Source organism: Harpia harpyja, chromosome 3 (assembly GCF_026419915.1).
Source record: "Harpia harpyja isolate bHarHar1 chromosome 3, bHarHar1 primary haplotype, whole genome shotgun sequence".
Lineage (NCBI taxonomy): Eukaryota > Metazoa > Chordata > Aves > Accipitriformes > Accipitridae > Harpia > Harpia harpyja.
The window spans coordinates 23,859,646-23,874,942 of NC_068942.1; the positions used below are offsets into that span (position 1 = coordinate 23,859,646).

At 43.8% G+C, this 15,297-nt stretch overlaps 1 protein-coding gene and 1 long non-coding RNA gene across 2 annotated transcripts in view; both read right to left on the bottom strand.

The window, feature by feature from the left end:
• Positions 1-1,869: 1,869 nt before the first annotated feature.
• Positions 1,870-3,277, bottom strand: LOC128139382 (uncharacterized). Its single transcript, XR_008234355.1, has 2 exons — positions 2,379-3,277; positions 1,870-2,281 (listed from the first exon to the last, which is right to left on the bottom strand). It is a non-coding gene; the product is annotated as an uncharacterized LOC128139382 (long non-coding RNA).
• Positions 3,278-5,748: 2,471 nt separating this feature from the next.
• Positions 5,749-15,297, bottom strand: part of SH3BGRL2 (SH3 domain binding glutamate rich protein like 2) — a 49,699-nt gene continuing 40,150 nt past the window's right edge. Inside the window, exons 3-4 of the mRNA XM_052781656.1 lie at positions 11,928-12,008; positions 5,749-10,793 (exon numbers count right to left, since the gene is read on the bottom strand). Coding sequence (XP_052637616.1) covers positions 10,779-10,793; positions 11,928-12,008 — 96 coding nt within the window. The 3' untranslated portion in view covers positions 5,749-10,778. The remainder of the gene's footprint in view (positions 10,794-11,927; positions 12,009-15,297) is intronic.

A 15,297-nucleotide genomic window follows, 5' to 3' on the forward strand; every position in this document is an offset into this window, starting at 1 on the left:
TGAGCCCCGTGCAGCAACAGCAGGCAGCATTTGGCTGCTGAAAGGCAGGAGACAGATTGTGTACATGCTCGGGGAAAAGCGGCCATTGCCCTTATCCCACTCACTGCAGCACACATAAATAAAGCCATGACCGCAACAGGTCTCAGGCCCCTCACGTACAGGTTCTTATGCCGGGGTAACTGCTGTCTGCCATGGAGAGTCATGGTCCTTGTTCAAATTAGTGGGGAATTTGGACCTACCTTTACCAACTTTTTTTAATATTTATGTCTATATATTAAACTGAAATAAATTTTTAAAAGATGGCTGGCTACTCATGGTCTTTCCAAGATCTGTATTTCATTCCTGCAGCTGGTGTAAGTTCAAGGAGCATATCCCAGGCTATTGATTTTTCTGACACCTTTGAATTAATGAAAGGTTAAAGTCTGTCAAGAGAATGTTTAATTCATGTATTTAGGAAACACAGTTCTTTCATCTGCCCGCACAGTATGCCCAGGAAATATGCTAAATTGGAGCAATAGCTCAGTCAGGGCTAAAATGAGAAACTGTTAAATGGCAAGACTGCTGCCAAGATCCTGAAAGCATCAGGATCATCTCTGTCTTCGTTACACCTCTAAATTACAAATTCTGCTAGCTGAAGTAATTAAAGAGCTCATTCTGATCTTGCTTCATGGAGTTACTCCATGCTATTGTATAGGGGACACCTCCTCATCCCAGGGATCTCAGTTGTCCCGGACTCTGTGCCGGCTCAGCTGCCTCTTCCACCTGACAAAAGCGTAGCTAAGGCAGTAGAGAAAACCCCTACGTAAGTACATACGACAGGTAATTCCTGTGTGGGAGACTTTTTTAAATGAAAGGACAACAAGGATGATGGAGATAAGCTAGTCATAAATAAACTTCAGCCGGGATTTGGAAGAAGGTTTATTTTTTGGCGCAAGAGAAGCAGGATTTTGAGACAATTTTCCAACCGGCGTAGCAGAGCCAAAAAAACACAGGAAAAAATATCAACCCAGACCCAGTTTGGTGCTTTTAGCTGGAGTTGGGTAGTTTTATGAGACAGCCTCTGTGACAACAGAAAGGGCAGAGGATTTGGGTCTGTAACCCGAGAGATCTCCTCTAGGTTGACTATTTAATGCAGACCATGAATTCTGTTGCACTGAAATGCCGTCACCTCTGTAGGTTTCTGTAGGTGTAAGCGGGTTTGATGGATACCCACACTTTGCTCAGAGCGAGAGTGCTCCAAGGGACATGAAATGGCCACTTAGGGCTTAAGTATCACAGCCCGGCTGGAGCAGTACTGATGCTACAGCAATTTACCTTAATGACTCAAGAGCGTATTTCACAGCAACGCTGTATAGCTGTCCTGACCTAAAAGCCCTCTCATGGCTCAAACTCAAATTTATGCCACTCACAAAAGACATCTAAAAGAAAAAAGCATATCCAACAAAACCAGGAAGAGAAACAGAAGAATTTAAAGCTATGAAAACCCAGAGAAGAAAATGCGTTGAAGGAAAATAACACCAGCGGTGCCAACGATTACAAAAGTCTCGGAGTAGGAAGACCATTAGCTCGGGGGTCGGAGGTTAAAGTCATTATCAGCCGTTACGGGGTGCAGCACGGCAGGACGGCGGCGGGATGCCCGGCCGCCGTGGGTCACGGTGCCGGCCAGGGGCAGTGCTCGGGGGGCTACAGCCAGCTCAGCAAGCAGCTTTCCTGTCTTTTGGAGATGACATATGGCCATGTCACCGCTGCAGACAGGTGACGTCACCAAAGGGCTCTGCAAGGGCCGTTCAGAGACGGTCATTAGGCAATAGGTAAAAGAGGACAATACGGGTATGTCGGCAAAGGAAGCTGAAGCAGAAAGGACTGGACTCCTGTCCAGACACAGCTTTAATTAGACAATGTATAATTAAATGATAAAAGTTATGTATTTGAACACGTTAGCATGCTGCTCGTATCATGCTTAAGAGCGATTCAGCTTTCTTAGTTCTCACATAGGAAAGGCTGGTCAGTACATCACCCATCTCTGCCTCTTCACACCTACATTCTTCCCTCCTCCCCCCATTAAGGCTATAAAACCATGAAATTAAGAGAAGCTAAGTAAAAAGAAGACGGAAAGAGCTGTTAGTGCGGTTTCAACCCTGGCTGCAGGCTCCACGGGACGGATTTTGCACAAGGAGGGAGAAGGACAGACCACTGTTTACCTGCTGCGAGACCGGGAGCCCTGGGGCGGCTGCACCCACGCCATCTCCAGCACCGTGCGTGCCGTCCTTGCAGCATTGCCCTGCGGAAGAGAATTGGCAGGGAAGAAAGAAAATTGGCTGAAATTATCCAGGAAATGCATGCAAAGGCATCAAATCTGATAGCTACCCTTTTCCTACCGGGAAGGTGTGAGCTGGAAGTATTTAAAGAAGAGGAGGGACGGGCTAGCAGTGGCTGGAGAAGCGAGCTGGGACAGACCCGAGCTGTTATCTTCAGCAAATCTCAGCCGCTACAGCCCCGTGTTCTTGCCCAGGGACACCTGATCGCCCTCTGCGGGTTTCTCTCCCTGCCAGCGCCAATCTGCTTCTCACTCCTTCGGTCACACATCGGTGAAACGAATCCCTCGCACGTAGGTGCAGCTGGCAGTGGCCCGGTCCCTTTGGGAGGCTGAGGGAAAAGCAGTCACGGCTTTTGTTTGGCAGCCGGGGCTGGGAGTCCTGCTACGCTCGCAGCTCTGGCACTTCACAGTGAGGCGTTTGCAAAATCTTGCTGATCCTCGCAGCGCCTCGCCCAAAGAAACGAGGCAAAAAAACAAGCTACTGATTTTTTTTCTTTTGGTTCCCAGCAGAATAACTCACCCTGCTGAGTTTATTTATGAAAGGTGCTGTAATGCAGAGACCTGTAGGCTCATCTTTTGTTTTACACATCTTGATGTTCATCGATTTCAGTGGAATTGCTCTTCATTTCCAAAGAGGTGCAAAGAAAAGGTAAGTGCAGTTTGGTGGGCGGCACAGTTAAGGGAGATAGCACCTGGACCTGGAAGAGGCGTATAATCTTTGGGACCTGAGAGGCACCAAACCAGCGTGCTGTTTATTCCCGTTATGTGAAAAATACCTTCTCTCTCAAGCAGCAGGGAGCAGGAAGCATTCCCAGGCACATGCAGGGCTGCTGCGTGATGTCAGGTCTCTTCTGAGGACGGCAGTAGCAGCACGTAAGGGCTCTTTCCCTTAGAGGGGGACCCCCATATAGGGCCATCCTGGGGTGCAGGGAGAGGGATGGGGTGTTCAGGGTCTGCCTGCTTCCCCAGACATGAAGGAAGGATTTTCTTCTACTGTGCCTACCTGCGTTGGCTTTGCACCTGAGCTCCTCTAGAGGGGACAGGTGGCATTATTTTTAAGACACGAATCATTTGACTTCTGAATATTGCCCTGGAATGAAATGAGTCATGGTCGGAAGCGTGTGCTTTCCCTGGAGAGTGAGGTTCCTCTCCCGAACGTAGCTGTATGTACTGTGGACAGCTAAACTGGATGGGGCAACCGAGCAGCTAGAGATTGGCACACATTTCTCAAGGACTCTGCTTCTGAACCCCCTTTTTCCATGTCAGAATCTAACAATTTCTTTCTTGCTTTCTAAACACATTTTTTCAAGGCTGCAGCTGACCTTTTCTTTAGGGTGCTAGTTCCTTAATCCTGTCATTTTCTAATGTTTCCCAAATTCATCAGGGGACTGAATTACGTGCAATGGTCACCTTTAAAGTGACCCATGTGTGGAGGACTTGCTCCTAGAACCACACTTGCCTGTGCCACACCATGCAGCCTGAGGGAAGTTACTTCAGATGAGAACGTGACGGCACCTCCAGCAACAGCTCCGTTGAGGTTTACGGAATGAACAAGGGATGTCCTTCTGGCACCTAAAAAGCAAATGAGCCAGTCCAGGAGAACCTTCTCACAGGCCAGACCAGCTGCATTCCGGGATAGGAATGAGGAGATGCAGACAGACTGACACATGCACGCATGCGTGCAAACACAGCAATGACTTTCAAGCACTTTTGCCCACTGATGTTCCCCCGGCACAGGGAGCCCACGCAGAGCTGGGATGCATGGGAGGATGACAGCTAGAGGCAAAGCATCCCGCACCGTGCAACCTCTGCCCGCTGACTGCCCTCACTGTATTCTCTGGCAGCCGCGTAGGAGGAACAGCTGTGCCACGGGTTTACATGCGGAGCGCAGGCAGTGATGCTACACGAGCAAATTGATACGGAACATCTCTTCATCTTCCTCTCTGGAAATCAAGAAGTTTCCACCCACCCCTGCAGCAAAATCTGGCTGCTCCTACCCACCGTGACACAACAGCTGAGCTGCTACAGCTCCGCTCACTTCAGAGAGGTGCTACTGATCCTACACCAGCTGAGGATCTCATTTCAGGCATTTCAGGCCTGCCTTCCCCACCCGTATCTCTTTTACCCGTCCTGTCTTAGACCAGGTGGCACAGAACCTCGCTCCAGGGTACAGAACTGTCCTGGTTTCGGCTGGGACAGAGTTAATTTTCTTCCTAGTAGCTGGTACAGTGCTGTGGTTTGGGTTCAGCATGAGAAGAATGCTGATAACACACTGATGTTTTCAGTTGTTGCCAAGTCGTGTTTATACCAAGTCAAGGATTTTTCAGCTTCTCATGCCCAGCCAGCAAGAAGGCTGGAGGGGCACAAGGAGTTGGGAGGGGGCACAGCCAGGGCACCTGACCCAAACTGGCCAACGGGGTATTCCATACCATGTGACGTCATGCCCAGTATATAAACTGGGGGGAGTTGGCCTTGGGGGGGGTGGATCGCTGCTCGGGAACTAACTGGGCATCAGTCAGCGAGTGGTGAGCAATTGCATTGTGCATCACTTTTTTGTATATTCCAATTCTTTTGTTATTATTATTGTCATTTTATTATTATTATCATTATTATTTTCTTCCTTTCTGTCCTATTAAACTCCTCATCTGAACCCACGAGTTTTACTTTTTTTCCTGATTGTCTCCCCCATCCCACTGCGCGGCAGGGGCGGGAAGTGAGTGAGTGGCTGCGTGGTGCTTAGTTGCTGGCTGGGGTCACACCACAACAAGAAGAAGCCACAAATGGGTAGAGTTTTCATAGCAGTGTCCACACGGGAGACAATGGGCAAGTTTCAGACAGGAGCAGTAAGCTATTAAAAATTATATACTAGACTGAGAATCAAGGGAAGACTGCAATGTTGCAAACCTGTACCTTTGGTCAGTCACTTAACTGTGTAAAACATATTTAAATACAGATTGGCAAAGTGGATAGGCAAAACAGGAACTCACATTCCTTTCAGTCAAGAAAAAGGAGCACTCCTGAAGATTTTAGCCCTAGGAGCAAAACTTCAGCACATGAAAACTCCCTGGCCTCACTGCCCAAGCCACCCCAGAGGATGCATCCTTTTTTTCCACAGTATTTATCAACCAACTCAAGCGCAAAACCAGAAGGCAATAAATCATCCCTTTTTTTTTTTTTCTTTACTACTATTTACCTGGGGAGGACCTAGACCCTAACCCAGCAGGTATTCTGCACATTGCAATTCCCACTGAGCCACCAGGGATCAAAGCCACTTAGCATCTTACAGCATCAGGCTCACCCATCCCAGGCGAAGAGCTCTGCAGTGCTTTCATCTGCCAAAGCACCAGGCTGTCACCAGAGGGAGCTGCAGCAAGAATAAAGACTCGGATTTTTTCACTGTTTCCTTTGGCACGTACCGCACATTCCAAACGTCTTTTTTGAATTACATTTTTTATTAGACGAACACGGTTTTAATACATAACGTGTACACGGCCTAGGATGCAACGTGCTCCGTCCCCCACCGAGTTACGAGACACTGATGCCGTGATGGTGAACACCAGCTCTGCGCTTGCGACCTCACAGGGATGTCACAAATGGCCGGGAGTGGAAGCTTTGCACGCAGGTAGGTCTACGCAGGACAGGACGAAGCACATGAGGAAGGGATAAATAGGATGAAGGGAGTAAGCCGGATCTGCCCTGGCTGAAGGACTGCTCTCAAGAAGCTGTTCTCCGTTTCCCCTCCCAAATTCCTTAGGGAGCAAGAGAGTGAAGGACAGGCCATGACGCAGCTGGAGTCCCGTGGAGAGCGGTGCTGTGTGGTTTCACACACGGCACGGCCGGCCAAGGGCTCCTGTGAGAACTTGCTGCCGCCAGCAAGCCGTGGGCCGTTCTGCACCGAGTCTTCCACTCCCGCTCTCTGTGCCGGGCGAATACGCGGGGATCCCTCCTCCTCCCACCGCTCGCGCCAAGATCTAGTGAAATCAGTGGACAAGTCACTGAAGACTAAGGGGATTTGGCACTTTCCTGGTGGTGACCCCACTCTTCCACTCCTCTGTGGTGCCACAAGGCACTGCCTAAAATCTCAGGGTCCTGCTTCTGAATCGTGGTATTCCCAGAACTGGACTCCCTAAATAAATGGCCTGATGGGGGGACAGGGCAGGGAGGGACAACCAAGAAATCCACTGAGAGCTTGGTAGCTCCTCTTCATTTCAGCGATAGCACTCGGGCTGCTCAACACTTGAATCAGATAGTTATTTTAAAGTGCAAACATGGATTTAGGGGCTTTACTCCAGGTCTACTTCCCTTGGAAGATTTGATTCTAGACAGTCAACAGAAAGAAAAAGAAAAAAAAGAGAAAGCCACACTAAGAAAAATCAAGAGTTCAAAAGACTCATCAAAAACTGTTTCACCCTTACAAACCATGTGTCTTTTGACTCAGGCCTCAAAATCCATTTACTGCATTATTAAAAAAATAGGAGTATAGAAACTACCCCTTTCTCAGTTCAAAGTTTAAGTGCCTCTAGGAAGACCCTACAGAAACAGACCTCTTTCTGGCAAGGCACTATCCAGTAGTGTGTGGCACAAACAAAACCACCTCTATCAAAGCCACTGATACAGTGAATGTGCATGTGCACGTCAGCCCACACAGCAACTTTAGCTAGGTACAAAGATTTACAGTTTAATTCACACTGCTCTCCCTTTTAAAAAGTGGGGTAGTTACAAGTATTAGCTAAAAATTGGGATCATTTGGTTCTCAAGCATACCTTTATATGCAAGCATTTTAAACAGAATTAAGAATTTGTTATTTCTTTCAATAAATGGCTCTATCTTCCACAGACCTTTTCAGTTACCTGATAGTTACATTTCATTATTACAAAACTGGTTTAAAAAATTCCAGATCATCTTGTGTAACAAACTAGAACTCTACTTGCTTTCATTACAAAAATAAGGCTGTCGACAACAGACCAAATTCACATTCAAGCAAAATATATACTTTTTTTTTTTTTAACTAGCCAGTTATAATTCAAAAGCACGTATTCTAAGGGACTTACAGTGCCAATCCATGCAAGCAAGCAGGATATCTTTGGAGCTAGTGTTGTCCTCCATACAACTGATTATGCCCACATGTGTGCTCTGAAATAAGCTAGGTTTACCTAACAGCTCTAACAGGACTAGCTCTCCACTGAACGGGAGACTTCTATTCTACAATTATCAAAATTCAAGAGGAGTTTTGTGAAACTAATTTCATCCCTGGAGAAATCAGTGTGGTTTTGCCTTTCACATCAGTAAGCTTGCGATTTCGCCCAGGATTACTCATGTGTATAAACTTACACACTTAGGTAAGTTTTTTGGAACTGGAACTTCAGGCAGTTCTCAAAGTTTACAACATATCAAGTACATGATAAATCCAGGATGGCTTCTCTGTAATCATCGACTGTGTAATTATGTAAATTTATATCTGTATTCATTTGCAAAGTTAAATATTTTTGTTTAATTTTTTTTAGGAATAGTTATATTGAACTTGGTGAAGTTAACAATGTACAGCTCCACCTTATGTCACATTCCCTTCCTATAGTGAGGTTCAAGTCTCATGGAAATACGGGATTGGAGACAAGAATGTCACAATAACTTACCACAGACCGCATAATTTTTAAAAATGCACATACATATATGTACATGCATGTTATCAACTCCCATTCAGGATTCCTCTAGAGAAGGTGCTGTAGCTAAGATTTCGATGACTAAATACAACCATAGACTTGAAATCTGTGTGTGCTCTTGCTCCATCTAGCCCTTTAACTTGAGCTGAGGAGGCACCAGAGGATCCAAAGAGAAACTGATTTATGGATGGAGTCCTTTAACATCTCCTTTTCTAAAGCTTTCTTGCCTTTGTACTAGAGGGAAAAGCCACACAGCTGTAAGCAGTTTGTAGCTGAAACAACATGAACAGGAAGGTTACCTGTTCTTTACTCCAGCAACTGGTAGTCATGAATATTGTTCATGTCATACCTCTGTAGTTGTAAGCCATTGTCCAAAATCTGAGAGGCTACAGTTCCCCTATTGTTCAGCATCTTCAGGGGGGACTTGAATGATGACCTCATGTGCACCCTCAGCAAATCTGTGAACGACACCTGAACCTGCTTCAGTGGTTGGTAACAGCTGGCAGAGCTTCAGTCCAGTGGCATCTCAATAACCTTGAGAACTGGGCTAACAGAAACCTCATGAAGTGTGATAAGGATAAGTTCTGTCCTTGGGGGTGGCAAAGCATCCGTGTGGGCTGGGAACTGACTGACAAGAGTAATACCCCTGCTGAAGGGACCTGGGGATTTTAGTGAATGCCAGGTTGATCATAAGCCTGCAACGTACTCACTGTAAATAGGGGAAAGCATGCAATGCCCTACTTCAGGAAAAGTGTGGCCTGCAGGCGGAGTAAAGTTCTTATCTCCTCTACTCAGCACCAGTGAGGCCACATCCAAAATATTGTTTTGGGACCTTCTCCCAGTTCAAGACGAATGTGAACAAACTGGGAAGAGTTGCCCTCCACCAAAGCAAAGCAGCCAGGGGCCTAAAGCACACAGCCTGTGAAGAGTCTGGTAAGAAGGTGGCTAAGAGGTGATCTAATGGTAGCCTACAACTATCTTGAGGGCAGTTACAAAAAGGATGGTGCCAATCTCTTCCTGTCAGCACCAGAAAACATAGCAAAGGCAGCAGCCACAAATTACAGCCTAGGAGTTGAGGCTGGACATTAAAAGTTTTCACTAGGAGAGTACTGCAGGACTGGCACAGGTTACCTAGAGGGTTATAAGATCTTCATCTTTGGATATTTTTAACACTCTGCTAGACAAACCCATATCTGATCCAAGCTAGTGTTGCCGTTAGCCCTGATTTTGACAGTGCTGGACCAGATGACCTCCAGTTGTCCATTCCAACTAACGTGTCTCGGATACTGATTTTAACAGAACATGTGATTTGTTGCAGTGTTGCTTTCTGACACTTTCTACAAGTTTGGCTTCCTTCAAGCCACACAGTCTGAGTGATGCTGTGATTGCAAAGAAACTTACCCACATAACGGTTGTCTTTCATTTACCCAAAGACATAAGGACATTTCTTGGAATGGCACTACCCTGTCATTATGAAATCACTTGAGTAAAAGCTACATTACAGCATAGCTGTTATTTTCCTAGCCAGACTTGATTCAAAATGCATAATGCAATTTGACTTCTGCCTAGAATGCATTTTGTCATGGTTATTGGCAAGTCACGGGCCTAAGTTCTGCTATGTGCATCAATGCAGTCCCACTGGAACAATCTCCAGTTCCTTTACTTGGCTCCTGTTCCTCAGCTGAGCTGACCCTTGTGGCCTCATCCAGCAAAGCACACACTCAGCTTTCTCACTGTCCTTGAGGCACCTCCACATTTCCACACCGGGGGATATAACCAGGACAACAGCTGGGAGAGTTAGGTGTGTGCTTGGACCATGGCAGAGTGTTTAACCATCCATGTGACTGAGCCCTGGCTCTCAACGTATCCCCCTGACTCTCAAGTGGCTAATGGTGGAGCTTGAAGGTGGGTGTTATTGAAGTTAAACTCAAGGTTTTGGCAAAAATTCATTTTAAGACAGTCCAACTATAGAGCTCCAACTTTGGGTGTTGAGTCTTTCTCAGTTAAGAGATAACTTAATATTATCATTAGCTATGAGACCTCTTCTTCTGAACTACCCAGTATTTTCCATCAAGTGTTTTCCTGCACATTTCACCTGCATTTGGAACAGGAACCATGCCAAAATATTTTATTTTGGCACCTCCTCCATGATAACAACTGTTTTTAAACAGTCAGCTGCAATGTGCATCATTAGACAAATCAGGTTTTCACGAACAAGGTTAGCAGCCCATGTCTCTTACAATAAACATGATCTAGCATAAACATCACAATAAATACATGTAGAGCAAAAATACGGCAGTTATCAGCTTAGACTGAGATCTTAAGACTGACAATTTTTACCTTCTGGATCATAGCCAGCACAAACATTCTAATAACCACCAGCACTTTAACTATCATGATGAGCTAACTTCAACTACAGTAGTTGAAAGAATTAAAAAGATAAGGAATCTGACTACATAAGTATATCCATGAATGATAGAAGCTCTACACCTCCACTCCTTATTCTCAGACATACGTGTCTGTTAGGGTATCAGTGCCAGTTGCGAAAGCAATCCAAAGACAAAAGTGAAACATCAACAATGAGTATTTTTAAAAGGAAGATGAGTAGCCTGGCCTTAATCCTGGTTCATATACGTGTTATTAACTCCACATTATTGAGGAGCACCATCTCATGGCAAGCAGACTACTACTAATGATGCATGTTTGCTCTATCACAGTGATCCATTAGGGAAGCTGTTGTGTGCTGAAGAACAGGGTCATTCATCCAGGAGATGTGCTTGTCCATACTTCAGATAGGCTTTCTAGGGTTCTGACTCCTATTTAGAAGAAAAGAGAAAAAAAGATTATTAATGCTATGAATACTTTCTCATCTCCTGTGTCAGTGACCTTCACACATAAGGTGCCCCTAACCCTGGTTCACACAGCAGCTGAGGATGCATCACTCTGAAGTACTACCAGAGCGAAGCAGTGATCTGGCCAAGTTTATAGAGACACTCCTCCAGGCCCACAACAGGTTATTTCCCAGGAACAGAGCTGCATAGAAGCTGCTATTTCTGATTGCAGTAGGACATCATCTTTTTCCTAGGACTAGTTCTTCAAGCTACAAAGCGAGGCAAGCTGCCAAAATAACCTGGTTTTGTGGTTCCCTGCTGAGGTTCCCTCCCACTCCTGTCCCTCATGGGGGGTCCAGACACAAATGAATTTCTGGAAGAAGAGGAACTCTACAGATACCCAAGAGCTAGCGTCCAGGCCTGAAACAGTACTACTACCAAACACAGCTATATCTACAGTAGTCAAGGGAAGAAAAATCCTCCCCTATGTGTCTGACCTACTTCAGTCTCTTTGAACGAGTGTCCAGGCTTCCATATGGCAATAAAATCTCCTTTATTATACTGCCCTCAACAGAAAGATGTTATCTGGCTTTGTGTTCTGACCCGTATATATGTATTTGTTAAAACTGAATTCTTACCCAAAAAGTTGGTAGAACTCCTGACTGCTTTAGCATTTTAACATTTAAAACAAAAAAAACAAACTAATGCCTAATGAATAAATGCTGTCCTGGTTGAGCCATTATGCCAGGCCAGCCCAGTAAGATGAAGCTTTGGTGACATAAGCTGCAGATATTCCAGTGATTAAGATTCTAGTTCTGTCTTTGGTTATAATTAAGTCAGTTGCTTTCAATTTAGATTGATATTGTGAAGGAGAACGTATTCTTTAAACTTAACTTATCTGCTGTCTCAAATAAACTCCCAAGTATATGCTTGTTTTCATTTAAAATGCTTTGCTTCTCATTATAAATGTTTCAATTACCTCATTAGCATGAAGTTGATATGGACAAGGTATGGATCAGGGCAGTGGTGCATCTGAACACATAGAGTTCTTTTGGTTCAAAGAAAATTCAATCTCAATATTTCAAGAACTCCATGAAAAGTCTGCAATACTACACTGACCTTTGAGGCCAAAGTAGGTTTCAATCCAAGAAAGGAGAAGACAGTGTTGCTCTCCTTTGATTCAAAAAAGCCATCATAATCCTAGAGAGAAAAAAAAAAAAGAGTCAACATTTGTATTCGTGTTTTCCTGATTCATCTTACCACACCATGTATTAGACTAGAGGGTGATACATAACAATGCTCAGGAAAACACCGATACTTACCCACACACTCCTATGCAAACCTAAAAGCTATTCTAAACTGCAATGGTATCACTGACTACAATGGCAAAGAAAAACACATAAATTCTCTAACTACAACACCTTTCACTACTTTATTTGACAGGAAAATATAAACATGGACTTGCATTAGAAGGAAATCCATTGTGGGTATATTTTAAAGGTATTTAAGTGCCTAACAATGCAAGTTAAGTTCCTGATCGGGTTTCCAATTTGCTTTTTAGCTAACAAAATACTTCCTAAGATGGAAACATCCAAGAAGTAGTCCTAAGGCAGCTGAACTCTTTATTTCTTCTGTGGTGGAACAGAGACTTCATCATCATTGTATCCTTTGAAATCAGCAATCATATCTCAGCCCTGGACAACCAACCACACAGTTAAATATAAAATGTTACCATAAAGAAACTTGTTGTATAGAAGGACAAAAAACAAGCTTCATTATCATGATTAAGTCCCTTTTAGGTTTCAGCTGCTTATGATCAGGTTCTGATCTCGAAGTGTTACTACTGCTTTTACTGATTTGTTTATTGCATTGGATACCTGCTACTCTTCTATCATCAGATGAGCTGACAATATTCAGTTCTCAAGGGAAAAAGAGAAAAACAGAGTACAGTTTAGTGAATGGATTTGGCATATGGCAAGAAGCCAAGAAGTTTCAGGTTCTCTTTGTGGTTTGACAAAGATTTCCTCTATGACCGCTAGCAAAGAATAAAACACCCAGTTCAGACTCTTTTCCTCCACCACATAACTGCAAAATGGAAATATTAATCCTTGCTTAACCACTTCTGACATGTAAAATACTCTGTAAATGTCAGGAAATTTCAGGTATGTGCTCATCACTACATAGCAATTGTCTCTAAATATCTAAGATTAGTAGTTACACTTGAAAGCATTCAACAAGAGAAATCCCTTTAAATATTGACTGTGCACATACATGCTTTCAATACAGAATAGTAACAGGCAATCTCTGTGCCTCCACATGCTTCCCATCTGTGTAACAGTCATTCCCAATGCACCCAACCCCCGAAGTTAGCACTTCTTTGGCTCCTAAACTCTAATCTCATTACTTTTTGAGAGCTCAACTCTCACTGTTACAGTTTCAGGTGCTTTCCCTGAAATTGGATCTCAATTTTTCCCCAGCAGCAGCTGCTTTGCCCACTTGCCTCCTTCTATTCCTGCCTTCTCTTGAACCTGTAACCTCACAAACCACCCCACAATCACAGGGGACCATGTAAGATAAACAGAAGAAGTTCTAACTGGAAAGCAGAAATCTTTCTCTGACCTGGCTGTTCCTGGAAGGCCATCATAGGATATGCAAAGATTAGGAACCTTCTTTTATCTTCCAACCAGAGTTTACTCATGTCTAACCAATATCCACTTGTGCTTAAATTTTGGCTTCTCAGATCTTGAGCAGGAAGCAAAAATGGGCTGGGCAAGCATTCTACTTCCTAGAATTTCACAATCCAGTGTGAATCCCTCAACAGCCCTTCATCCCACCTGCCAGACCCAATTATAAGATATACCAAATTATATCCTTGCAGAAGGGTGGTTGGTATTTTGTGAAATAACTTTGTAAGGAGAGTATGTGCTTGTAGATGAATACTTTACTTCTCTTTGTTCTCTTTTTTTCTCTCCACCAACATAAAATAAAAGATTGTTTGGACAGAAAATACATAGTCACCATAGCAAGGATAATATACCTCCCACGAGATCCATAATCATCCTGCAGATGTGCAGAATTTCTCTTAAAACCTTTATGGTGCACTAGACAAAGATGCTTTACTAGCATTTCCATAATGATATACTGCTATACCAATGTGAACACTACTGCCCTAGCAAAGTGATACTTTGCGTAATCATTCAAACACCCTCAGCCCAGAAAAAAACATAGCTGCACAGAGGCAGTTTCCCAGCCTAACCCTCTATACTAAAAGCATCGTCCCTGAAAGACACAGAGAGGCCAGCAGGAGTCTATGACAGTCATCAGGCCCCAGACATATTAGCTGACTTAAGCAGAAAGAGTAAACCTTCTTAAGGTGGCTTTTTGTTATCATCTTCTTAAAATATGGCATATTGCTGTGCTATAGACTAGGGCAATAAGTCAACATTCCAGGACTAAGCTTTATGTCTCCTCATCCTTTCAGTTTTCATACACATGTGTATATCTACGTATATACACAGAGAGAGAGTGCACATGCATTTTTTCTATCTGGTTTTCAGTTCCATGGTTTTCTCTATGTGCGATACATAATTTCCAAGGAATACCAACTACTCACTTCACTGTAGGGGAAGAGTCAAGTTTATTTGCTTTCACAACCAGGGGAATGAAACACATCAAAGAATAAAGCAGTTCTGGAGCAAAGGAAGGTAGAATCTCCTGCAATAATCAGCATCATAGACTGGAAAACAGGCTTTGCAGACAGATGCTGCTTATCATTATGAGCACAGAACTATTACCATTACTGTTTAAAATGCTAACATATGAAGATATTAGACACAATTTTAAGTTCCCTCACTGTTAATTTTAGGTATGGTATGGTCTGTTTTACCTAACTTTGAAATTAAATATATAATTAAACAGAGGAAATAGACACTTTTGCATCAATTTAAAAAAAATCATTAAAGGTGACGAACTGGTGCTAATTTCTGAATTAACATAAATTTACAATTAATAGCCAGAAAGTAAATCCAAATAAAATAGACAGACCTCACAACTAAGCCATGCCATAAGCTGAAACAGTACTGAAAGCAACCCCAGCAATGCCATGGATTAAAAAGTGACAATGTAATCATTGAATACCTAGAGGAGTAGTAAGTAGTACTGAAGGTCTGCAGAAGGATGTTTGATTAAACCCTGGACCTCCGCGAATGAGACTCAAAAACTGCATGGATGCTGTTAAACCTGGAAAAGGTCCAGCCTGACTCTGCTAAAGCACATGAAAAGTCATGAGGGACACAAGCTATATAAGCAACATGTGGAGACAGCGCCTGATCTAACTGAGAAATAACCTTAATTTTCTCCACTGGGTTCATCTACAAGTCACACTATCTCTGGAGCTGAAGGTAGGGGAGCAGTGGATGAGTACAACCCACAGTGAGAACAAGGGCACCTCCCCTTTAATTTCAGGGCAAGGTTAAATTGCCTTAAGCTG